General features: G+C 38.2%; 1 protein-coding gene across 3 annotated transcripts in view; it reads right to left on the bottom strand.

The window, feature by feature from the left end:
* The window catches only part of SPAG16 (sperm associated antigen 16), a 295,715-nt gene that overhangs the window by 198,049 nt on the left and 70,777 nt on the right, over window positions 1-26,889 (bottom strand). For all 3 annotated transcript variants that reach the window (XM_081934340.1, XM_081934339.1, XM_081934341.1), the window contains 2 exons: window positions 20,283-20,431; window positions 18,103-18,233 (listed from right to left, as the gene is read on the bottom strand). In XM_081934340.1, the coding sequence (XP_081790466.1) occupies window positions 18,103-18,233; window positions 20,283-20,431 (280 nt within the window). The remainder of the gene's footprint in view (window positions 1-18,102; window positions 18,234-20,282; window positions 20,432-26,889) is intronic.

Here is a 26,889-nt window from a genome sequence, read left to right as displayed (position 1 = left end):
TCCAACAATGGAAGAAGCCCAAATTTTGCTAGACATTACAGCAGAGCCATGCGTAAGCACCATTTGGGTATTGCCTCTAGCTCCAAATGACTGAGTGTCCATTAAAATATCCTACAGTACTTGAAAAAGCAGCAATAATATTCCCCTTTTTAGCTCCCAAAGGCTATGCCCCATTTTGGTTGAAAATCCTTATTTATAAGATAGGGACATTCCTTCAGGACAGATATATTGAATTTCATTTGAATTCACAATACAGTTAAATACCGCAGAGAAGCCTTTCTCAGGGGAAACCTTCAAAGCACATGCATAGTATTATTCAAACTCAGTAGTCTCTATTCAATCTTCCTGCTTTTCATATTATACTTTTTTAGAAAGCTAGAATCTCATAGATATGAATGTCTCAAACATTTTTTGCAACCCACTTGTAGGAAAATACTAAAATACCTTTTCTACTGAGGAAGAGACCTTGATTACATCCAGATGTAGTGTATATCCCAAGGAGAGAACCTGACTAATTTCACTTTAAAATATTTATTTATTTATTTGCCATTTTGATTCACATACTGTAAGCAGCTAACAAATTCCCACTTTCAATAATTTGGTTTAAGATACAATGAACCCTAAAACAATAGTCAACATACAGATCCATCTTAATAATAACTCTAACCATTGGTCATATGCTACTCCACATAAAAGCGGTGTCCAAGAATGAATCAAAAGAATGGCATCTACATTTGGAACATTTTCCCCCTAATGACCCCCTGAGGTGTCTAATTATTTTGTTTAACTGGATTAAATCAAATTAAAGGTGCTTAAATCTTTCTTTTCTTTGTTTTGGGATCTATAGTGGGTTTCTGCAGAAACTAGAATTTTGTCCTTTTATTCCTGAACCATCACCTTACAGATCTCCCTATGAGTAGTAAGTAGAACTAAATGATCCAGGGTCTCAAATCTTGTAACATTTATTTTTCCTAAACCTTCCTTGAGAAATTGGAACTTTCCTAGAAAGGCAGTGTAGAACATTGCTGCATGACTATCTTTTGGGTGAAGTGAAATCAGCTACAAGTAAGTTTACAGAGAAATTCTCCAATTGTTGGTGTTAGCTCCATACATGCCTTTTACTTGAATAGATTAAATCTCTTCTTTGAAAAATCACAGATGACACAGTTGATCTTGAAAAAGCTAAGCCTGATTACACCTGGCTAGCACTTAGATAGGAAAACATCAGAAACATCAGAAAATCCAAGACAGGGAATTTGAACTGGAAACCACTTCTGTATTTTGCCAAAGCAACACATGGCAATGGCCGTATAATCACAAGGACTCATGCTAGTTTCACAGATTTTACTTTCCTGAAAAAGTTAACTAGACAATTACATAAACTGAAACATCATACAACAATCACAGCTAAAAGGGGGGATTTTTTATTTTTTTACTTATTTAGTTTTGGTTTTGATATGTAAAATGAATCTTCAATTAAAAATGTGTATTGAAGAGACATCTCAAGTTCAACATTTATTTTGTCATTTCATTCTAAATTCTTTTGACTTTAAATCTCCACATTGCAGCTTTTTTATTAAATCAACAATCCTTAACAGAAATAGAAATAAATACAGATGCAGATACAGATATAGAGTGAACATATACAAATACCTACACACAATAAACCCTCTCATCTCTTTAAGGAGGAATTAAAACTGGAATCTCCTCAAACTTTTATTCTCCATTGAGGTTTTCATAAGATATGTATGTAAAAAGAGTAGGTTGCAAATCTGGCTCTGCTCCTTCTCTTAGGTTTGCTTCAGTGGTGGGATTCAAATAATTAAATAACCAGTTTGCTATCCTAATGACCAGCTGGGTGGGTGTGGCTGGGTGGACCAGGGTGGGAATGGTCAGGAGGTGCACTCAGCCTCCTGCAGCACTCTGTCAGCCAAAACAGGGCACAAGGGTTAATTACAAAATGTGGGCTTTGCTTTGTGACATCCAGATCCAGCTAGCAAGGGGTGGGAACTGCAAGCAGTGCCGGGAAGATGAACTCCTGGTTTCCGGCACACTCATGTGCACTGGCCAGTTGGTCTTCGCACACGCATGCATGCCAGAAACCAGAAGACCAGGTGGCTGACATGCATGCACGTACCGGAAACCAGAAGATCATCTTCCTGGCATGCACATGCACACTGGGAGGCTGCTTCTACAGTTTCCGGCACTCCACTGCACATGAAGACCAACTGGCCAGCATGCCAGAACTCGGAAGAGCCAATGGGTGATGGCTCACATGCCCAGAGAGATGGATCTGCCTTTCTCTTCTGGCACACATGCCATAGGTTTTGTATATGAAAATAAGAGCAAACGCCACTCCCTTCTAGTACTGATGATGTTAGCTAGTTTGGTAATGAAACATCTGCAAGAAAACCATCAAGCTCAGAGAGTACCAAGCAACTCTGACCTACAAATATTCTTTTCTATCGATAAACACTTTTAGGTTAGAGGGACTCAGAGACTGCCTTATATGAGATGGCTCCCAGTGGATTTCATTCTAAATTTTAATATGATTTCTGCAAATAAGGAATGTAGAATTAAAATGGCTGAGTATTTGATCCTTCATACATCAAAAAATACAAAGCTAAGGGATAAACAAATAAAAAACAGATTTGAAAAAAAAGAAAAGGCTCCAGAAAGAAGAAGAGTGAAAGTGTAAGAAAGAAAGAGGAAAAGAAGGAACATTGAAAAAGAATGACTTCCAACTTTCTTTGGTACAGATGTAAGTCAAAAAATATATATCAAACTCTTACTCTAAGATTAACATTTGTCTACATTATTTCCATAATCTCTTCTTTAATCATCAACGCCCAGATCAACTTTTAATTTCAGTTTCTCACAAAAAGTCCAGTAATGGTTCATATCGCATTAATTACTATTTGTTAACAAAACCACAACTGATTTATTTAATTGCACCAAACTAAATAAAACAGGAATGGAAAATCCTAAACTCTAGCGTGTAGAGTTTCCGCATGCTTCTCAACTTTGGCAACTTTAAGGTGCGTAGACTTCAATTCCCAGAATTACCCAGGCAGCATGAAGTTCGCCCATTTTAAATTTTCCAAAACTGAAAAACGCTGATCTACTGATAGGGATTTTTCCATTCTTCTTTTACTGGTTGCCTACTTAATGCAAAATCCCCATTCCCAATTCACCCTACAGTAATGATCATGCAAAATCCCCATTCCCACCTCCCTAGGGCATGGGTTTTGGATCTGGAAGGCCTCCTGCACTACCCTGGAAGTCAAGATGGGGTATGGGGGGCCGATGCCCCCCCCATGTCCTGTTTTGGGCCTGGAAGACCTCCTGCACCAACCTGCAAGCCAAAATGGGGTCTGGGGACAACTCCGGGGAAGGTAGGGAAGGGGAAGGCGGAGCCAATAAGACGTGGGATTAGCCCAGTAGTTTCCAAACTTTTTCAGTCCACCTCCCCCTTGGTGCTACAAAATGATCCTCAGTGCCCCCCACCCAGTGGTGGAATTCATTTTTTTTACTACTGGTTCTGTGGGCGTGGCTGGGGGGGTCATGTGACTGGGTGGTTTGCACGATGGAAGGAAGATAGTAACAGTAAAATTCAAAATTGCAACAATTAATTGCACATTTATTCAAAATCCAATTTAAAAACCTTTTTAGTTAATGTTAATTCAACAAAATGGATGAACATGATCCAGTGATACCAGGTTTTCAAAGTCTGATAGTCATTTATCAAGAACCTTAGTGACTAGTAACTTAGTAAACTCAGTAAAATTTAGTAACTACTTCACTGTTCAGTAAATTCTTAATGTGATGGATGGGCTTGATGAAGTGATACCAGTTTCCCAATGTCTGATTTTAAGTCACTTAGCTGGAGTCTTAAATCACCACGTTCAGTAATCTGGAGTCGATTTCTTTGCTTGGAGAGAAGTTGGATGACCACACTGAAGCCATGTTCCACCAAATATGATGTTGGAAATGCAACAAGGAACTTCTTAACCACTGTCCATAGTGCAGGATAGCGATCAGAAATTTCTTTCTGTAACCAAAACTCTTGGTACGATTTCTTAAACTTTGGCTTCAGCTCAATGTCATTTTGCAGCTCTATGAGTTGTTCATCCACTACCCCATCTTCCCCAGTATCTGAAAATGGATTTATCACCCAATCTGGAATTTCCATCAAAAGAAGATCTTGATATCACTCAGACATCCAAGTCTTAGAATGTCAGATAAACAACTTTAGCTGGATAGTCACATCCCTGTAATAACATCATTGTAATTTTCAATTTCATTAATTTCCACAATATCAGCACTAGCTTTGCTACTAACCCCTTCCAAACCATCTGCATAGTCTTTAAGATTTGGTGGTCTAAATATCAAAAACGGCTGACTCACATCACACATCTAAGCAAAACTGAAGTAGAATCTATTTTTCCTTTTTAAAAAAATATCTCATTTTTAAGATTTGTATTACTGTTTTCATCGGTCCCGATCCAAAAATGGCAAGAAACTCCGGTGTCATTTTTTTTAAGCAACCATGGACAGATAATTGCTCATACTTGCCTTAATATTATGGCCAAGTTTCTTATTCGCTATGCTAACCAAGAGATGCTCTGGTCGTTGTTAACCCTGCTGCAAAATTTATGTGTGCACATATCCACACATACAAAGGCATACAATATAATCTTATCTCCTTCAGATTGCCAATTATTTTGCACGACACAAACATTCTGCCTTTAAATGCTTATGTGGTTTCAATGGCTAAACTTCTGCTCGCCGAACCAACTATTCAAAACCAATAATTCTGCAAGGAGAGAGGATGGGAATGGGGATATTTCAAAAACTAAACACATATCCTAAAAGAAAATCCACCCGTAACCAGCATTGAGTGGAGCTTTTATAAACTTTAGAATAAATGAGCTGGAAGGGACCTTGAAGGTCTTCTGGTCCAGCCCCCTGCTCAAGCAGGAGAACCTATACCAGAGGTCTTCAAACCTGACAACTTTAAGACTTGTGGACTTCAACTCCCAGAATTCTCCAGACAGCTATGGACTTCAACTCCCAGCTATGCTGGCTGGAGAATTGTGGGAGTTGAAGTCCACAAGTCTTAAAGTTGCCAGGTTTGGGGACTCCTGACCTATACTATAGTAGTATATACATATAGTATACTATACCTTTATCAAAGAAAGCTCCCGTGAGTTTAACAACACCTGTATTTCCAAGGCTAGAAACGGAAGATTGCAATGCGAGCTCCCTCCTGCTGGTAATCCAAACCTCCCTAACCAAAATCCACACCACCAAAAGGGAATGACCGCACTTCTGCTCATCACCCCTCCCCCCAGTTACCCAGCAGCATCTCCATGCAAAGGAAAAGAATGGCATGAAATATGTGACCATTTTTTAAACCAGTGGCAAAGAGCAAGAGGAACCCCATCTATCTACATGCACCCCAATGAAAGGCAGTGGCAACCAGGCAACCTGGGAACCTGGCCGCTTCCCTTGCCCGCCCACCCTGGCACTGGAAGCCATTAATCCCTCCCCCTCTCCATGTCTCTCGGCTCACTCAGTGCCACAGTTCACCATGCAGGCCAGAAGGGGATACTTGTGGCAGAATGGCCGGTGGCGGCAGGGTGATCTTGGTGAACTGCTCAATGAACTCGTGCAAGGCAGGTAGATGTAGAGCATGCCAGTGGTGGGATCAGCCACTTCTCCAAACTGCACACCGGTTCGGCTGAACTGGCTGAATTCCACCTCTGTGTTGCTGCCTCAGCTGTGAAATGCTGGAGCCTTTGCAGCCAATTGGCGGTTGGATCAGCCTCCTGGAATACCGCCAATAAGCTGTTCCAGGCAGTGGGGATCTCTGCTGCCTGTCACCGCCACTGCACCAACTCACCTCTCCCCCCAGATATGGCAAACCCCCAGCTGATGCAATATTCACAGACATTTTCACCCACTGGAGGTAGGGGAATGTGTCTTATAGACCGAAAAATACATTACATAATGGAGTCAGGCAAAGGCTGACAAATATAATTTCACTCAAAATGAGTGTTCCAGTCATAGAAACCAATGAAAAAAATACTACAATAGCTACTACTCCCTTGTTTTTCATTCTAGGTCCACTTCCTACATCTGTATAGGCAAAAGTCTTCATTTCCTTAAATGGACCTTCTGAGTCATTTAGTCAATAGATTATAAAACAAGACGAATGGTTAATATCTTTAACATTCATTTCAATGAGTATGTCTACCCTATGAGCCTTCCTTAGTGTATTGAAAAATATCATTTTTTAGCTTTTTGGGGGTGGGGATAGGCATCAATCTTCCATTTACTTAGTAAGATCAAATAATAGATTTAGCATGCTTTTGTTTGTAATTCACTCCGCCTGCAACAAAACAAAATTGAGTTCTTCCTTTTAATTTTATTTGCCCAGAGGGAGGGCTTCTGATATATGAAAAAGTAGACTATTCTCCTTACTCTCCTAATAGCATTAATATTAAACAGCAAGGCAGAAGAGCATGCAAACAGTACATGCACAAACCTAAGTTCAATAGACCAGCTCAACTCAGCACAGAATTTTGTATTTTGAATGGATGCTGAATGTTAGCATCAGTTTGACTGGAAAATATGGGTAAGAAGCACATGCCCATTAACAAACTGATCAAACAAACTGATCAAATCAATATTGTACTACTAGCCTTTAAATTAAAAAGCTTAGCAACATTAAAAATTAATATTTGCAAACTTCAGTAATGTGTAAAGTAATTTACCAAGAAGGCTTGCAGATATAGCTTCGAGCAACCTATTGTGCTTTTCCCCAAAACAACACCAAGAACAATCACAGTGTTTGGAACAATAAAATTTCTCAGAGAATATATCTCAAAACAGTAGTTTTGTTTTACCTTCTAAACAAAATACTAACCTTTTTTGTTCAATTTCAAAACAAATTCTCAAAATGCATATGCTGACTTGAATTTTCAAAATAGAACATTTCAAGGTCAAGGGGTTTTGAACATTCCTAGAATTCTACAATGATGTTATCCTATTTCTTGTGGGTTATCCAGAAAGCAAAGCTAGAAACGAGAAATTAGATTAAATGATATGATACAGTTGAAGAAAGCAAAGAAAGAATTCATCATTTCATAACCTACCCTTTTCCCCCAAGTGTAGGGAAGGTAAAATGTGAAAAGTAAAATGTAAAATTACAAGGCCCCAAACTAACCCACTTGTAAAATGAAAAGGGGTTCAAAGCTTTCAGAGGAAGAGATTGAGAGGATTAAGTTAGAGTCCCAGGGCCAGGTCCCTAAAGGTCTGGAGACTGTGATCTGCAATCCTATAACAGAAAAGAGAAAGAAATCTAAATACCCCTTTCCTAGTCTAGATTTTTTTTCTGACAAAATATATATACTTTATAAAGGCTGTCAAATTTACAAAAAATATTTGAAAGTCAAATATTTTGAAAAATATGAAATACAAAATGTATATGTAAAACTTGGGGGGGTGGACCTTAAATCCATGTTTTTGCAAGTTTTTTTAATGTCACAAATGCCATGTAGACTTGTAGATTATTTCTTGTTAAACAATGACAAAGTGCCCTTCAGGAAAAAGGGCCAGATGTATTATGCCTACTAACCTGGGACCTTGGGTCACGAACAGCTCAGACCATGACCAAATCGGGTTCCAACCAAAAAATGTGCAATTTTTTTGACTCAGGTCGCGAACACATACTCAAGTGGTGATCAAAGGCGGCTGCAGCTGATTTCCCCTTCCACGCTATAGAGAAAATCCTGATCTGCTGAACAAACTTGTCTGCCATTCCACATGTTAGTTACCCTTTAATCACGTTCTCACTGGCTTCTAGCTTGTTTTCTAAGATTAACTTTCTCCTCAGCCAGGCAGCCTCTCTCTACTCTTGTACCTCCCTGGGAGACCCATGTGATGCCAGAGAAGCCTCGATCGCAGCTTTTTGTTGCTGTTGTTTTGAGCATGTGGCGAGGGTTGGGAACAGATCCAAGAAAACTCTGCAGTTGGGAATTCTGGCAGCTTGGAAGCCAGGATCTCCCCCCCCACCTCCCCTCCTCTCAGTCCTCCAGGAGCTGCAGCTCTCTGCCTCAGCATGTTGGTGACAGAAAGCCCCTGGCGCTCGGCTTTGGAGCATGGAAAGAGGGCGTATGTTGGGCCGCTTCTTTTCGCTTCCAGAGAGGAAGGCAAGAGGAGCATTGCAAAAGGCAAACAGCCCAGCTCAGCCCAAGCCCTCCTGCCCTCTCACCCAGGTTGTGAGAGAGCCGGGCCCCTAAGACGGCCGAGAGGAAGGCAGGAAGAGCTATCAGTTTTATTAAAGGATTTTGCATTTTACTATTACACTGTGAGTTCTATGGCATAATTAACTAATTTTGTGCTTTAAAATCTTTTTAAAAAAATGTATATATAGTTTGTAGGGGTCTGGAACGGATTGATTTTATTTAAATACAATCCAATGGGAAAATTTGATTCAGGTCATGACCAAATTGGGTTGCAACCAAGGTTGTGAAACGAATTGTGGTCATGATCTGAGGCCCCACTGTATAATTAATGTTGCCTTTTTGTATTATCAAGCTATTTATTTATGGTCCAAGACCAAACTCAATAAAAAGACAGCAATAAAAATAAATTTTTAAAATTGTGAGAAAATCCTAAACATTGCCAACTATTAATATCATGTGGCAGAACCAGATGGCTTCCAACAGCAATTTTTATATTAGTGTCTCAGTAATCAATATAGAGGATATTTTCACTTACGTAATAATTTTTAAAAAGAAAAGTTTGTTTTAGTCTCCACGTGAAAAGGTCAATTTGTCCAAAGTGGATTTTTAAAATGTTGATACATAGGATCACTTATTCTTGAGCTATATAATTATTTTTTTCTTAAATAAACTTCATTTATCTCTTTTAAATTTCCTTCTTTCTAAATAATAATCATTTTTAATTTTAAAGTTTATTATTTTTAGCCCATTTCTTAAAATTTGGATTTTGTTTTAGGATATTAGCTAATCCAATCCAACTGTGCTTAACATTAATTAGGAGATATTTAAGGGACTGTCACAAAAAAGAAGGGGGGGTGTCAACCTATTCTCCAAAGCCCTTGAAGGTAGAATAAGAAGAAATTGATTCAACCAACTTAGAACTATGGAAAATTTTTCTGACAGAACAATTAATCAGTGGAATGAGTTGCATCCCAGTCAAAATGTCAATTCAGTTTGATGAAAACCAGTTATCAGCATTCTCCCAGTAAGATTTTCAATACTGCTTTGGATATAAAGTAAAAGTTTCTCCTGTCAAGTCATGTCTGATTCTAGGAGGCAGTGTGTCAGAGTTCCAAGTAACAGAACCAATGCAATCAAAACTCTGAGGCCAAGTGACTTCCGGTGGCACCGTAGGTATTGAAGGACGCTCCTTTGGGAACGCCAGACCTCTACTGCTGCGGTCACCAACCTTTCGGGCACTAAAGGGAAACCAAGTCTCTCAGAGCTGTCTCCAGAGGCCCATAGTTCCACTGGCATCTGTTGGCCTTCCTTCTGCCCTCCTCTCTATCTTCCTTGAGTCTTCCCACTGCCCGGTCCAGGTAAGTGGCCGGAGCTCAGGAGCATGGACAGCAGCCCCACAAGCACAGGGAGCCTCTTAATTTGTTAGGGAGAGTCAGATTAGTGTCAGGGTTCTAAGTAACAGAACCAATGCAATCAAAACTCTGGGGCCAAGGTGCTCCTCAAAGTCCAAATTTATTAGGCATGCCATATTGGCACATCTAGTGAAAACTCGACTCTGAAGGTTCTGAGGTTTTCCCCACCCAAATTAAAAATAAACTTTTTTCTTCCAGTCCACATGTTCATCACATGGTCCAACCAGGTCACAGTCCCAACTCCAGTTTCAGTCCACGCCTCCCCAGCCCTGGTGAGAAAGTCCTTGATTCCCAGGATAATTTTTTTTTATTTTGGCTATAAATCCCCAGCTATCTCTACTCTCCCGTCCCATTCCCACAGTCCAACCAGCCTTACTGTGACAGCCCTGAAGATGTTTCAAATGGCTTCCTGGTTGACAGAGTGTTCATCTCCATTTCTTAGCCTATGGAGCCAGCATTGTCTCAAGACTTTTCCATGGTCATGTGGCTAGCATGTCAAGATGCACAGAACACTGTTACTTTCCAATGAAGTGGTAGCCATTTATCTATTTGCATTTGCATGCTTTCAGACTGCTATATAGGCTGAAGTTGGGGCAAGAACAGGAACTCACCCTGTCACATAGTGTTTGTATCTCAAACTGTCAATCCTGTAGTTGACAAGCCCAGCATCTTAACTGGTAGGCCACCCCACACTTTGCTTAAGATTTACCTAACATAAATTACATCTAAGATTTAAATTGTCAATCAAAATGTCATAATTACTTCCAACAAGAAGAAAGTCTGCATAATTTAGGGCTATACAATACAGACTTTCTGAGTGCTGAGTATAGTAGTTTGCTTATAACTAACTGACCATATCTTTTGGAGTATAAGATGCACTTTACCCCCCTAAAAGAAGGTGAAAATTTGGGTGCATCTTATACACCAAATGTAGCCCCACCCACCCTTCAAATGTTTTCGGCCTTAGCATGTCACGTTTTCAGGAGGTTCCAGGTGGCAGGGATCCGCAGAATCCTCACCTGCACTCGGATTTTGATAACAAGCAGCACAGATCTTTTTATCCATTTAAAACAAACCCGATCACCCTATACACACTTAATTGGAGTGGGTGGGGTGGGGTGGGATATGATTTTCATGGGGGCAGAAGAGGGAGTTGCCACCGAAGGCTCCACTTCCAAGACACCCCCATCTTCCTACCTATAGCCGTAGCCCCCATGAAAATCATCTGCCACCCCACCCATTCCAGTTAAATACGCGTAGGGTGATAGGGCTTGTTTTAAATGGATAAAAAAATCTGTGCTCCAAGTGCAAGTGAGGATGCTGCCGCCGCCGATCCCCACTGCCTGGAACCACCCAAAAACACGACATGCAGAGGCCAAAAACAGGGTGTGCGCAGGTTGAAAACACAATGCACTGAGGCGGTGATCAGCAGTGATGTGCTGTGGTGATCCCTGCAGCCTTGAACGTGTCTGAAACAGAGCGTTTGGAGGCTGAAAATGCGAGGCACACAGGCCAAAGGCACAAGGAAGAGAGGCAGCGATGGTCTATAGAAATCCCTGCAGTCTGGAACAGCTGATTCAGGGTATTCCGGGTAGCTCAGGCTGAATCAGGCTGCAATAAGGTGCTGAAGCTGACCAGACTGTTTGCTATTTGCTGCAAGGATGCTAGCCAGATGAATACTGATGGATGCTGGTAGGCAGAGGGAGATTTTTTTTCTTGTTTTCCTCCCCCAAAACTAAGGTCAGTCTTACATTCTGACACATCTTATACTCTGAAAAATATAGTATGTTTGCTCATAACTAAGACAGAATGCCAACAAATAGCTGGAACCTGCAAAGATGAAGTTAGCTCAAAATGAAGTAAGACTTGCAACAAATATCAAAGATAATTTTAAAAAATTCTTTAAACATATAAAAAAGCAAGAAAAAGTCAAAGAAACATTCGATCCACTAATGGGAGAAAATGACAAGGTTGTAGCCAGCAGTAGAGATAAAAAAAGAACTGCTTAATTCATTCTTTGCATCTGTCTTCACACAAAAAGAAAACACTACTCAACTTGCAAAAAACCAGAACTGGCTATGAATACAGGCTAGGAATGCAAATTAAAATAAGCAAAAATGAGGTAAGAGAACATCTGTCATCTCCAGATGGATTTAGATCACTGGTCCTGAAGGATTACATCCCAGAGTTCTGAGGGAACTTGCAGAGGTTATCTTAGAACCATATCTTTCAACGTTATTGGAGCACTGGGAAACTGCCAGAGGACTGGAAAAGACTTGATGTGGTTCCCATCTTCAAAAAAGGAGAGAGAGGCTGAGCCTCACAGAAATCCAGCTGGACAAACCACTCTCAGGAGATCTTCAGACTGAAACTTGTCCTGCAGGGACAGGGGAGAAGAAAGGACAGCTCTGATGACCTAGAGGAACCAGCAGTTTCTCGGGAGGTTGGAGAAAAACCCTTCAAACTGACAGTGGGGGCGGCGGCCATAACTGAATGACTGCTACAAGGCTGGGGCATCTGGACTAAGTTACTGTGCTGCAGTACGTTGGAAACGAAGTTTTGAAACCAGGTGAGTGATTGACCAACTCACAGAAAAAACAAAAAAGATTTTAATTAATCTTAAAAAGGGTTCCAGAGCAGAATTAGCGGCTAACTGGCTTTTAGAATATGTTATTGAAAAAAGGAGGCATAGGAGATTAAATACTAAAGCCTCAGAGGATTTTGTCTTCTGCAATTTGGAAGTGAAGAAAAAGTAACAACTAAAAAGACGCGTCCAAGGGGAAGTCTCTTTTCTCCTTATCTTATTCTATTCTTTGTGGATTAAAAGCGCTTTTGATGGCTATTGATAGCTAGCTGTGGGATTGTATTGCAGTTGGGAGAGAGTCATTTACCCGGAGGAGCAGAAAAGACTACACTGGCTAGTGAAGATAATAATAAAAAATTGTTTTGATTGCAACTGTCTACAGCTGTGGAAGAGAAAGGAAACCTTAATGTGGATTTGGCTTGACTAATTTTAAAATTGAGCAGCAGAATCTGGAAGATCCTAAATTTGCAATTAAATATGGTATAACCCAAAAATTAAAAAATCTGTTAAAATAGTTAAACTTGCATAACGGAGATTTGGATGTATGATTAATTATTCATGATGCTGAAAAGCACGCATGAAACATTAATTGCTAAAGAAAAGCTAGGAAATCAGAGGGAACATACAGAACAAGAAATAGGAGAAGAGGAGGTAAAAGTGGGCACAAATGAGGTATGGGAAGAAAAGGTGGAAAAAAGAAGAATTGAAAATAAAATGCAGATAGAAGAGTTCACTGGGAATTACTGTCACAAAGGAAAAGTAGACAGAAGGGGAGATCTTCCAAAAGAGAAACCACAAAATAGTAAGGAAAGGAGGAGAACAGGGAAAACCCTGGGGAAAGTTACTAGAATAATAAAAGTAAATACTCTGAAGAAAAGATACAATAACCACAAAAATAGGGAAAAGAAAAAGAAGTTAGGGGAAGGGGGGAGAAGAAGGAAAAGAATTAAAACTGGGATTTTTGAGAGCCCAGGAGAAAATGGTTAAAAGAGGAAGAAAGGGAAAAAGAGTTACATTAGTAGACTAAAGAGAATAGTAGTATAACAATAATGTTATTGTTATGTAACTAATTAAGAAATAAAGAAATGACAGTATATTGTTAATGGTAGAAAAAATTGAAAGAAATGCTTTCTATGCTTCAATTAATTAGAGGATGTATGCTGTTTATAGCAAAATATACAAATGGAGAAAATAAATGAAAATTTGGTGTAATTTTGAAGGGGCAATTGAAGATATTGTTTATGTATTAAGAAAAAATAACTAAAAAGATGAGAAATAATGGAAGAGAATAATTTGGCTGAAAGTGAAAACAAAACTATGATGTAAAAAGGACTGTGTAATTGAGGGGATGTAAAAGAAAAGACCCGTACAACTCTTTGTTCCTAAAATATGTATAATTTGTATTAAAAAATACAAATCCTTGAATGAGAAAAAGAAAAACAGAGAGAGAGAAACAGATCCAGAAAACTTTAAGCCAATCTGACTGTTATCAATACCTGGGAAGATCTTAGAAAAGATAATCAAGCAACAAATCTGTGAGCACCAAGAAGCAAACCAAGTTATAACCAGAAGCCAACATCGGTTCATCAAAAACAGATCATGCAAAACAAATCTTATATCATTATTTGACTAAGTGACTAAATCAGGAAAATGCTGTGGATATATTATACTTAAGATTTCAATAAGGCATTTGACAAAGTAAACCACAACCTACTTCTTGGTAAGCTAGAAAAATGTGGGATAGACAGCACCATCACCAGATGGATTTGTAAATAGTCGAGAACCATTCTGAATGTGCTGTCCTTAACAGAACTACATCCAAATAGAGAGAAGAAAGCGGTGAGGGTAGGTACCCCACGGTTCTATTCTAGGCCCAGTTCTCCTCAATAGCTTTATAAATGATCTAAAGGAGGGAATAGAAGCAGAACTCATCAATTTGGAGACCGCACTAAGCTGGTAGGATTAGCCAACATCCAAGAAGACAGGCTCAAGATCAAGATGGATTTTTACAGACTTGAACACCAGGCTCTATCTAACAAAATGAAATTCAACATAGATAAAACTAAAGTTTTATACTTAGCCAAGAAAAATCAATTGTATAGGTACAGACTAGGTGAAACGTAACTCCGTAGCATTAATTGTGAAAGAGATCTTGGTGTTCTAGTGGACAACCACTTAAACATGAGGCAACAGTGTGTGGCAGCAGCCAAAAAAAGCCAATGTAATACTAAGCTGTATTAATAGAGGGACAGAATCACTAGCGTGTGAAGTATTATTATCACTGCTAGACCTGCCCCAACTATGACCCTAGAAAAGAAAGACCCTTGACTTGGTTGAAGTGATATATTGTTTTATATGAATTGCTGGCTGCAGTAAAAGTAGGCTACAACTAAAATCCCTGCACAAAAGGTTACAAACTTTTCTCTTTCATCCCTGCCCTCCTCCTTCACCATTTCATCTTTGGTCAATGATGAGCCGCATAGGTGTTTTGAGAACGGCTCAAATGTTTGGACCAATCGACCTTTCATTTTCAAACTTCATGGACTTGAGGATTGGCACAGGCTGCTTTCTTTCACCTCTGGTCTCTGTCAAACTGTCATCCCCCCTCCCTTTTTCCCTTTTTCCTAAGCCTCATACATGTTTATTGCCCATTTGTTCTCCTTCTTCTCACCACTAATAGTTTATGGCAGGATGCCAGCAAGGTATCAAGCCAAAGAAGGCAGCGATGACAACAGCTTAACAAAGACTTAGTAAGACCACACTTGGAATACTGCATCCAATTTTGGTCACCACCACATTAAAAAAAGTGAGACTCTAGGAAGAGTGCAGAGAAGAACAACAAAAATGATTAGGGACCAGAAGACAAAACATATGAAGAACAGTTTCAGGAATTGGTATATCTAATCTAATCTAATGAAAAGAAGGACCAGGAGAGACATAATAGCAGTGTTCCAATATTTGAGGGGCTGCCACAAATATGAATGGGTCAACCTATTTTTTTTAATTATTATTATTAGAGGGCGGCGCCGAGGGGAAGGGCCTTCTCTGTGATGGGCCCAGCCCTCTGTTATGACCTCCCCCCCGACATTAGGACAACTACCGATCTCCGCTCCTTTTGCACGAAACTCAAGACCCACCTGTTCCAACTAGCTGGCCTGGCTTGAATTACAACTACATTTTCTAATCCCCCCTGGACAATTTTAAATTTAAACTAACTGATTTTTTGGGTATTTTAATTGTTTTAAATTTATTGCGCTGTTTTTAACTCATGATTATTTATTTATGAATTGTACAATGTTTTGATTACCTCCTCCTTGTTATTTATTTGTATATTGAGTTGTACGCCGCCCCGAGTCCCTTTGTGGAGAGGGTGCGGCCTATAAATTGAAATAATAATAATAATAATAATAATAATAATAATAATAATAATAATAATAATAATAATAATAATATAATTAGAGGCTTTTAAGAAGAGACTGGACAGCCATTTGTCTGAAATGACATAGGGCCATGATGGCGAACCTATGACATGCGTGCCGAAAGTGGTATACAGAGCCATCTCTCCGGGTACAAGGAACCGTCACCCATTGCTCTTCTGGCCAGCTGGTTTTCACATGCAACGGGCATGCCAGAAACCAGAAGAGCAGCCGCCCGGTGCACATGCACACACCAGGAAGATAATCTTCCTGTTTCCAGCATGTGCATCGGCCACTTGGTCTTCTGGTTTCTAGCACGCGTGCGCACGTGAAGGCCAACAATGGCAAGAGCAATGTGCATACATGCCAAAAGATGCAGAGGGGATCCCGGCAGTCACTTCCTGGGGGAGCAGAGCTATCGACCAGGCCTGGTGGGCCAGAGCTTCATTCCCTCACCCACATGGGCTTCTTGCATGGCCCCAGCCCTCCAGCCCACAGTGCATCCACAGCCCAGAGCACCTGGCTGGCTTGGGCACCCCAGAAGAGCCGGCCAGCCCCTGCATGGCCCCCTTGCCACTTCTGCCAAATAAGCGCAACTGCTTCCTGTCTGGCACGCCTCTTACTGCTTCCCAGCCAGCACCATATCTCCGGCATTCCTCCTATGCAGCCCCGCCAACCTAGAAGAGCAATAGCAGCAGCAGCTAAAGGGGAAAGGGCAGGAGTGACTGGCCAGCTAAGACACACAGGCAGGATTTGCTGGCTGGGTGACTGGCTGGGTGGCTGGCTGCCCTGCCTGCTGCTCCTCCTGCTGCCGGGAAAGTGGCAGTGTGGGGGGAGTGGCAGCATGAGAACCTCCACCACCACTGGGGACGAGGGGACACGTTGGAATCTGGAAGAGGAGGGGGAACAGAGCTGCTGGCCAGAATGGGCAGTCAGGGTTTCCCTCCCTCCCTATTGAGCAGGTTTCTTGCATGGCCCAAACCTCCAACTCGCAGCACCGACACGCATCTGCAGTACAGAGCGCCTGCCCTGTGTGCCCGAGCCAGCCAGGTGCTCCAAAAAGCAGATGAGCATTGTTGCTGTGGGCTGGAGGTTTGGGCCGCACAAGAAGCCCACTCGAGTGGAAGGATGGAAGGCTGAGTCAACCTTTAGCCTGGTGAGATTCGATCTGCCAAACTTCTGCCAAAAATAGCTGCAGTGCTGCATTCTAACCACTGTGCAACCACAGCTCTTAAAAACAAAATTAGAAACAAAAATTCTGAAGAAACAGTTTTAGATGAAGTTGCATCAGTGGTGCAATTCAGCCAGTTCTATCTGATTCGGGCTAACTGGTAGCGCTGATGGCCGGAGACTCTACCCACCCACCCGGACATCATCCCTTCCCATTTTTGATGCTCTGGGGATGTGTGGGAGGTCCTGTGCATGCACAATGGTGCACACTGACATTTGTGAACCGGTAGAGAAGGTAAGTTGATTTCACCACTGAGTTGTGTGTCCTGAGATAGAAAGAATGAACAATGAATGAAAGAGTTTATTTGTTTTTTAGGTTTATTCATCCACTTCATAAAAAGAGACTGTGGGAGACTTACATTTTGTAGGAATGTAAAGTAAGGAACAAGAAAATAAAATGCAATAAATATCTAGAATACCAAAGAGAACAAAGGTAACAGAAGAACAGAAATAACAAAACTGTTAAATTACTGAGGCAAAGATTGATCAGAACAACTGCCACAGGATCTAGCTATTATCTGTTTAGTCTAGTTTTGATAGCTAAAACAGTCAATTGTCCTTTTCCCCACTGTTCTGTGACCAAACAAAACCATTGGAAAAGCTGACGAAATAAAATGATAATATTGCGTATACCTTTTCTTTTAAATTCACATTTATATTATTTACAAGATTTCCATCTTGTCTTTTATTCAGCAATTCCAGGCAACAAGCACTTATTTTTTTCATTATTTCCTTAAAGTACAAATGATTTTGAAGGCATTAAGAAAGAAATTGCGAGTCAGTAGATAAAGAAACTTTATTAAACTTGCTCTTAATCTGAACTGTAGAAATCTGCTGTGATAAATTACAAAGTAATTGTAATTTATAAATTAGAGGAGTGATTAAATGTCAAATATTGTCATTACTGAGGGAGACATGCTTTACATTTTAAAGAATATAGAATCTTTTTCAAAAGAAACAAAAGGGTTCCTATTTTCAAGACTTATGTTCCAACATTCATCCTCTATATTCTCAACCTCTTTACTGTTTAAATTGATTTCAGATGGCATAATTTCTTCAAGGTTATTTTGCCTAATGTAACATTGTTATAAAAATCATGTATGTAAATCATTGTATTGACATAGCTAGATAACCAATAATAAGCAAATATTTAGTTATAATGCTAAACAATAACATGAAATCATTAAGAAATGTTTAAGAACTCCTACCAGGTCACTGCCAAATCATGAACTTTCAATGTGTTGCTCAGTCTATATATTCCAGACTTCAATGGTCGCACACATTTTTTTGCACAAGCAAGGTATGGATTTACTTGGATACCTTCAGGAAATTCTGAATCCTTAAATCAAAATAGAGTAAGAAAAATTAAAATTAACTAATGGTATTTGTTCAGATTTTAAGACATATAGGTTTATAAAAAATGCTTTTCATTATTTGTTTTGTTGATTGTCTTTACTCAACGGCGTCTTAGAATGAGATGACATATATATATTGTAAATTATATTAATTATTATTAATATTCCATTTTCCATTCAGTGTGATAATGAAAATTGCTTCTATCTATTGTATAAACAAAAAGGGATGGAATATTTCTTACATCCTAGAAAGCAAGATAGTATCTGTAAGGAACACATAGTGTTCCCTCCTTTTATTTTTCCTCACCACAACAATATTGAGAGACATTCTGCCTGGCAGAAATGATGGACCCAAAGTCATCCAGAGAGGTTCCAAGGCTGAGGAAAGGTTAGAACTTGGGCCTCTCTATTCCTAGTTAAATACCTTAACCACTATAGTTCATATAAAATTGAAAGGAATCTCAAAGATTGGATGGATAAGCAGGTAGGGGTTCATCATCATCATAATTTCCAGTCCATCATCCCTCTCATTAAGGTACTGGAAATGGTTGCTTCATTTCATTTAATGGTATGACTGCTCTTGAGTCCATTCCGTGGAATCTGAGCATCCCATAGACCAGGAGTTTCAAACTCAACATCTGCGGGCCGGATCCAGCCCATAGGGTGCTTAAATCTGGACCGCAGGGTCAGCCTGGAAATATCAAAGGAACAGCCTGAGGTGCCTTTGCCTGACAAAGTGAGGCAAGGAGAGGGGTGTTTTCAGCCTCTACAGCACTCTGCTGGCAAAAAACATGCTGCGCTGAGGCCTCATGGAAGTTGGGGAGACCGAAAACGGGCTATGTGGGGGGCCTTGCAGGGCCTCCACATGGCCCATTTTTTGGCAGCAGAGTGCGGTTGGAGGCCAAAAACGAGATGCACGGGGGGCTTGCGGAGCCTCTGCATGGCTCGTTTTTGGCCAGTGAAGTGCTGTAGGAAGTGTCCATCCTGTCTCCCCTCCCAGCCGGCCTGCGGAGAACTACAATGCTGATCCGGCCTTCGAAGAAATCCAGTTTGATACCTCTGCCATAGACCTTTTAACAAAGAATTATTAAAATATGCACACTATCTGAAATTGTGTTACAAACTAGTGTGCTTAATGTTGAACTGAATCACATCCGATAATAAAATATATATATATTTTCTTATTGTACACAATTCATTGTAATGAGCAAAATAGGATTCTCCATGTAGGTTGATCCATGTTCTTCCTTGTTTCTTTGGGCACTAGGAGGTATATGAGTAGCTTGATCAGGAAAACTCTTGGTGTTTCTTTAAGCTTTATGCTTCTTATTTCAAAAGATGTAGAATAGGGCTCTCAAACTCCCGGGCCAGATGTGTCATGCACTGGCCATACTCACGCCCAGTTTAGCAAAGGAGGGGGGCCCCCGATATGTCACATGATGATGCCGTGAGTTTGACACACCTGATGCAGAAGAAGCTCTCCCTTGTCCAACAGGTTTTTTTTTTATAAATAATGCTTGGATTGTATATATCTGATCTGAGATGGACGGAGTGCACCCCTCTTGGTCCTGTTAGAGTTTCAAAGGTAGTTCACCCTATTAGTATAATATTTGTGGATATCTATACTACTTCTTTAGTAATTCCACACCTATTTGTATGGGCAGTTGCAGCCAGTAATCATGCAGTAGCCTAAATGACTCATTCCAATTCTAGGACTGTGATTCCACTATTGTAAATAATACTAGCTAAAATTCTAAATCTATCACTGGAATACTACTATCACCACCACTCCTGATATATCTGGCTCCAATTGTTTAAAAGAGCTCTGAAAACTTCCTCTTTTCTTAGGCTTTGGGTTATAGTGGGTGGGTGAATCCAATGCATTAGGTTATATTTTAATGGGTACTTTTTATGGTGTTTGGTGGGATTTTTATACTTTAATTGTATTAGATTGTATTTATTATGTTCTGTCAGGAATCATTGGATAGCCTCATAAACTTCTAAAATAAATATATAAATAATAACATTCATACCTTTGGATATTTCTTGCTCATCTGTTTTGCTGGATCTTTGGTTGAATCATGTACATTAACAGCAGAATGCACTTTCTGTTCCTTGGCTTCTCTAAGTGCTCTTTGGGAAGGTCCCACTAATCCAGCCTCTCTATCACACCAATGACCCACTATAAGGCACAATTTATTACAGAGAAGTATAGAAATTTAACAGAAAGAACATTATTTCAATTACTTAAGAACTTCTTTTTGTACTGCCCATTTAGACAGAACATTTTTTTATTCCCAGAATGGTAAACTATCATTTATGAAGAACTTTGTGGTACCGCACTGCTTCCTTCCTTCCATGGTACTGTTAAGGACAACTCATTGAATATGGTTTGTCAGCTAGTTACAAATTCATCTGGTGGTGTTGCTGTCTGTCCCACATTTTTCTAGCTTACCAAGAAGTAGGTTGTGGTCTACTTTGTCTAATGCTTGTTGAAGTCTAAGTATACTATGTCCACAGCATTTCGCTAGACTACTAATTTAGTAACTTTGCCAAAGAATGAAATAAGACTGGTTTGGCATGAATTGTTTTTAACAAACCTATGCTGACTGCCAGTTATTACTTTACTCATTTCTAGATGTTGGCAGATCTGTTTCTTTATCTTTTCCAATATCTTCCCAGGTATTGATGCTAGCTGATTGGTCTATATTTTCCTGGGTCTGGGTTCCCCCACCCCCTTTTTTTTGAAGATGGGAACCACATCAACTCTTTTCCAATGCTCTGGTAGTTCACCAGTGTTCCTGGAATTTTTTTTTGAAATTTTTTTATTGTTTTAATTAAACAAAACACACACACACACAAAATCATTCTTCATTACCTCTTCCAGAAAGCATGTCGATTGGTTACAAATAAATTTCGTGCGTTGCTACCACAATCATTCTTTATACTTCCTTCATATTGGATTGTACATTTTAAATCAAAAGTCTTTATGTATTTTACCATCAATGTACCATCATTCTCATTTAACTATAATTGTTTAAACGTGCTTTTATCTAGAATCATTTATATTTAAAGACACAACCACATACTGGCATTCATTAGCTGTTTCTGTAAACCCCATGCTTATACCCAATTGCTTTCACCAATGCCAACACATATAAAATCATTAAACATTATCCATTAACATTTCGTTATTTATCCAAATTGTTTTTACCAGTTAGAGTTATTATTTCATTATTATTGTCATGATAGGTTATCTGTTAACGAATAAACATTTTAAAAACAAAAACATTCTATAAGCATCTACAACGTTCTACTTATTAATCACCAAAGATTAACTAAGTTTTTGTTTTAATTTTTATTATTTTTTCCCATTCAATTATATTTTATTTGGGTTTCACCATTCTTAACTTTCTTATTTTACCCATAACTATTATTTTTAAGTTTTGTTACATTCCTTCATTGATTCTTGTTTCTTTCCTCCATCCACCTATACCATTTATCCCATATCTGGTACAATTCTGATTCTTCTTTTCCCTGAATTTCTTTAGTTAGTTTGTCCATTTCAGCACAGTCCATAACCTTTCTTATTATTTCATCTTCACTTGGAGTTAGTTTGTTTTTCTATTTCTGGGCATAGGCAATCCTTGCCGCCGTTATTATATGTAGTATTAAATACTGGATTTCTTTTTTGTATTTCGCAGACATTATTCCTAATAAGATTTCTGGTTTCCATTCTATTTTAACTCCTGTTATTGCCTCCAGCCAATTTTTGATCTTTTTCCATAACTTTTTAGCCTCCTCACAGGTCCACCATAAATGGTAATACGTTCCGTGTATCGATTCGCATTTCCAACATTTTGGGGAGGTATTTGATGATATTTTAGCTAACCTTGTTGGTGCCAGGTGCCATCTATAAAACATTTTGTACTGGTTTTCCTTGTATGCATTTCGTTATTGTTATTGTAGCTATCTAACATCTTTATAATAAATCTAAACATAAATTTATTAATAGAATTTATAAGTACCCAGGAGAGATTACATCTTTATAACAAAATCCAAAACAAAAAAAGTATTAGTAAAATTGATAAATAAATAAATAAATAAATATTTTAAATAAATCTTTTTCCCAGGTCCCAAGTTATAGTTTATATCCAAATTGTTTTTCCTAATTAAAATTATTATTTCATTATTATTATCATAATGGGTTATTTGTTAACGAATAAACATTTTAAAAACAAAGACATTCTATAATCATCTACAAAATCCTACTTATTAATCACCAAAGATTAACTGTTTTTAATTGTCAACACTCCTTGGCAACCTGTTTCCGGTAACAAAACAATCTTATCTCTTTAACCAGTAACATTTTGTTATTGTTATTGTAGTTATAATAAATCTAGACATAAATTTATTAATAGAATTTATAAATACCCAAAAGAGATTACATCTTTATAACAAAATCCAAACAAAAAAATATTGGTAAAATTAATAAATCTTTTTCCCAGGTCCCAATTTACGGTTTATATCCAAATTGTTTTCACTAATTAAAATTATTATTTCACTGTTATTATCATAATGGATTATCTGTTAATAAATAAACATTTTGAAAACAAAAACATTCTATAGGCGTCTACAAAGTCCTACTTATTAATCACCAAAGATTAACTAAGTTTTTAATTATCAGCATTAATTGTCAACCTGTGTCTTTCCTGTAATAAGACACTCTTATCTCTTTAGCCAGTTGTTGCGTCAATTCTCTTATTAGCTTCTTTATAGAGTTCTTGAAAACTTCTCTCCGCACTTTTTTGCTCAGAAGATCTCTCATATAGTCTCGTTGCCCTTCAGCTGGTATTAAAATTAACATGTCTTTGATTATCAGACGTCTTCCTAAAGCTGTTTCTCTTCTTAATTCCATCATCAAATCCATATCTTGACAAGATAGGTAGAGCTCCAGATAGTCAAATTCACTTTTCAATATCTTTTCACTTTCACTCATGGGTGCTTCATTAGTAGATTCATCTGTTGTTTTGCCTTTATCTTCTATATCTTCATTCTCTTCTTTAGTTTTTGGAGCTCCAACCCCTTCATCTTTTGCTATGCAAAACAATAATCTATCCAACTTCTTATCAAATCTCTCGGATCCTTCCAATAAATTTTGAAGTCCATCCAAAACATCTTGGAGACTTAAGGCTTCCTCATCTGTATATAGATACATATTTCCGAAAAAAGAAAAAAATCTAAACTCCACTGCCACTTTCGCCTTCAATATCTCTTTGATGTATAAAAATACTTTTATTTTGAAATCACTTATGCACAAGTTTCTTCTAATTTTTTCAGAGATGGAGGGTTCTATCTTTTCTTTTCCTTCCCTTATCCAAAATAATTCTCACAGACACCTGCAAAGGGACAGTCCGTGTCCTTGAAATGTTATCAGTCCACAAACAAGCTACAAACCCTCCAACTTCAGTAAAATCAAGGAAAGTAGAACAGAGGATACATTGCTTCAAAAGAAAAAGAAAAACCAAGTTCTGGCTTCCGAGTGGCAGATTCAACTTTCTCTTATTCGTTTCAGGCTTAAAAAAAAAAGCAAAAGTCTCTAAGTATCTTTAATAAAATTTAATAAACAGTAAAAGGAAGAATTGTTAAAATAAAAGAGGTTTTAGTTCAGCCAAAAAATAAAGTAACAGGGAATAAAGAAAAAAATCAATTCATTCACTTAAGAGGAGAAACGAGAAGCGTTTACAATCACTTCAATCCGCAAAATGTTGTTACATCGAAGAAAAAAAAAACTTTCTAAGGCAGTCTAATAGAGATAAAATTTGCCACTTTATTCTTAGCTTAGAGGACTAATTTATCCTAGAAAAAAAAAGATTTCTTTGGGTGATCATTCTCAAAGAAAAAAAAATCTCACCAAATAGACTCACTTTCACTTTAACTGCCTTTCCTCCGGAGCCGTCTCCGACTTTGTCAGCCTGGGGGCTGTCTATTTACGCCACTTTGGAGCGCTTCCATTGGGTCAAACAGGGACTTTGCGATGTCCCTGTGAGCAGCAAGGATTTGTCTCCCTTTCACTGTCTCTCCGGGACAGCTTAGGTCCATATGGACCATTACAGCAATAAAAGAATCAATGGCAGTCTCGGACTATCGTGACCGCACATTGTGTCATTGCGACTTCTGGCTCGTTCCCCTGGATTTTTTTTAAAGATATGGTACAATGGTTCTGAGATAACATCTGCCAGCTCCTTCAGAACTCTTGGATGTAATCCATCAGGTTCTGATGATTTATATTCATCAACATCAGACAGGTATTCTCTTACTATTCCCTTGCTTATTTTAATTTTTATTTCTAGTCTGTTTTTGGTAGGTTGGACTTTAATTTCTTTTTTATATATAACTTTTTTTGTTTTATCAATGTATAAAATACAAATAAAAACAAAAATAGGAAATTAAGGGAAGGAAAAAGGAAGGGGGGAAATATGAGGTACGAAGGAAGAAAGGAAAAGGCATTGACTTCCGACTCTTTTTGGCACAGTACAACCTCAACTTTTTACTTTTATACATTGGTATATAATTAGCCATTTCTATAACAACAAATCTATTGAATTAGCAAAACCAAAGTCAAAGTTTCATTTCCTCCCCTCAAAAGCACAAAATCCAGAAGTGATATCCAAATGAAATAAATAAATAAATCCTCTTTGAAAAGAACAATCAATTTAACCATTACAGCTTTATCTTCCTTGCTGTTGAAATAATGCATTTCTATTTGCACTTAATAATCTTTATAAACTATCACCATTTATATTAACAAAATTTACTGTTTTCTTTCAGATTTAACCTTAAAAGAAAAAAATATTTTCCTCATCCATTTTAAAACACTAAGCTTTCTTGAAAAACATTTCCAAAATTGAAAAATTCTAAAAATCTTTTTTAACTTTCTCTTAGCATACATACTTTAAAGTTCACTTTCAGAGCATAAAATACCAACTAACTCCAATTAAATTTAGATCATTCCTCCAAGTTACCCTCATAGAACAATTTTTTTCTTCTTGTATACATTATTTTTAAAATTTTAGATTTTCCTTAGACTAATACATCTTTTTCTTTAACTGTATCTTAACATTGATATTTTCAAATACACTTTCAATAATAGTTTAGAAACTTTAGGAATTACTTAAACAATATATATATCTAAAAGGAAAAAATACATTTTCAAACTTAAAATTAAATTATTCTTTCAATTACAAATCCTAATCCCAATTGACTCATTCATTTTAAGTCACTTTTTCCACCTTGTCTTCATGGAATAAAATATTTTTGTTCTTGGGAATGTTTGTCATAAGTTCTGTTTTTCCCCAGCATTTCTCAACCTTGTTAATATCCATGAGGAAAAAGTCCTAAACTTGTCCTTTTAAAAGTTGCAAATTTTCTTGGAGCTCTTCTTTCAATTGTGTTGGGAAGCTTCTATTTGAACCCTCATAATAAAAATTTATGTCAGGTTTATACTCCAGAATTACAGTTGACTCCTCTGCATTGTCACTTCCTTGTGAAATTGACTCAGTGGTTTGGTAATTTACTACACATATTTGCACCTTTGAAGTAGTTTGAATAGTCTTTTTAACATCCTTGGAGCATAGTTGTTGTATGAACTGATGGATTTTATTTAAAGATTTTTCAAATAAACATGTAATATTCTGTTCCTCCATCTTATTAGCTCCTTCTTTAGTCAAACAATAGCTTTTTTGTAAGTCACTTAAGAATTGCTGACCAATCAGGAATCATAAAAATTGGAAAATTTTAGTTTTAGCCACACACAGCAAAGCACACCAAGCTACTAATTACTAAAAATAATAAACTAGAATAATAACTTTCTGCCCTTATATTTCTCTAGCTATTTTTTAAAAGGTACTTTTCTTCATTATTTTAGCTTGCTTTAGTAGCCATCTTCTTTGTTGTTTAATAAAAAAAAGCCCAAAATGGTGTAGATCTTCAAAAAGAAATAACAGGCTGTAGCTAGAGACCCTCTCTTACCATAATAAAGATTAATATCGTTTCCCTAAAAATAGGATCTACCCCCAAAATAAGCCCTAGCTCAATTTTCATGGCTACACCGAGTATAAACCCTACCCTTAGAGTAAGCCTACTTAAGAGCCTGTGCAGCTGGCCATAAGCCCATTCTGCCTGGTTGCTGCTGACGAGGCAGTGGGATAGAAGATAAAACGAGGCGGGGGTGGGTTGGTGGAGGACAAAACAAGGTGGTGGGGTGGAGGTCAAAATGAGGCAGGGGGATGGAGGATGAAACAAGGCAGGGGGCATAGAGGATGAAGCTTCTCCTTACTCGCTGCCGCAATGAAGGAGGCTGAATGATGCACTGGTGTCATGGCCACTAAGTGAGGTGGAGGGAGGACAAAATGAGGTGTAGTGAATATACTTTATGGCAAAAATGGGATCAAATAATTTTTCTGAATATGCTCTAGTGACAACAAGCCACCAAATGCCCTCAGGTGGTATCCCTCAGAAGATGAGTGACTAAATTAATCAAAATCTAGCAGATAAAGTCTCCCATTAATTTTTTAGTTGGGATAGGAAGACAGGTTCAAGATTTAGAAGGTTCTTGACAAACTTGTGCATTGGTCCTAT

Source organism: Natrix helvetica, assembly GCF_964273705.1.
Source record: "Natrix helvetica genome assembly, chromosome: 1".
In the NCBI taxonomy this organism is placed as follows: domain Eukaryota; kingdom Metazoa; phylum Chordata; class Lepidosauria; order Squamata; family Natricidae; genus Natrix; species Natrix helvetica.
This window is presented reverse-complemented; position numbering and strand designations above follow the sequence as displayed.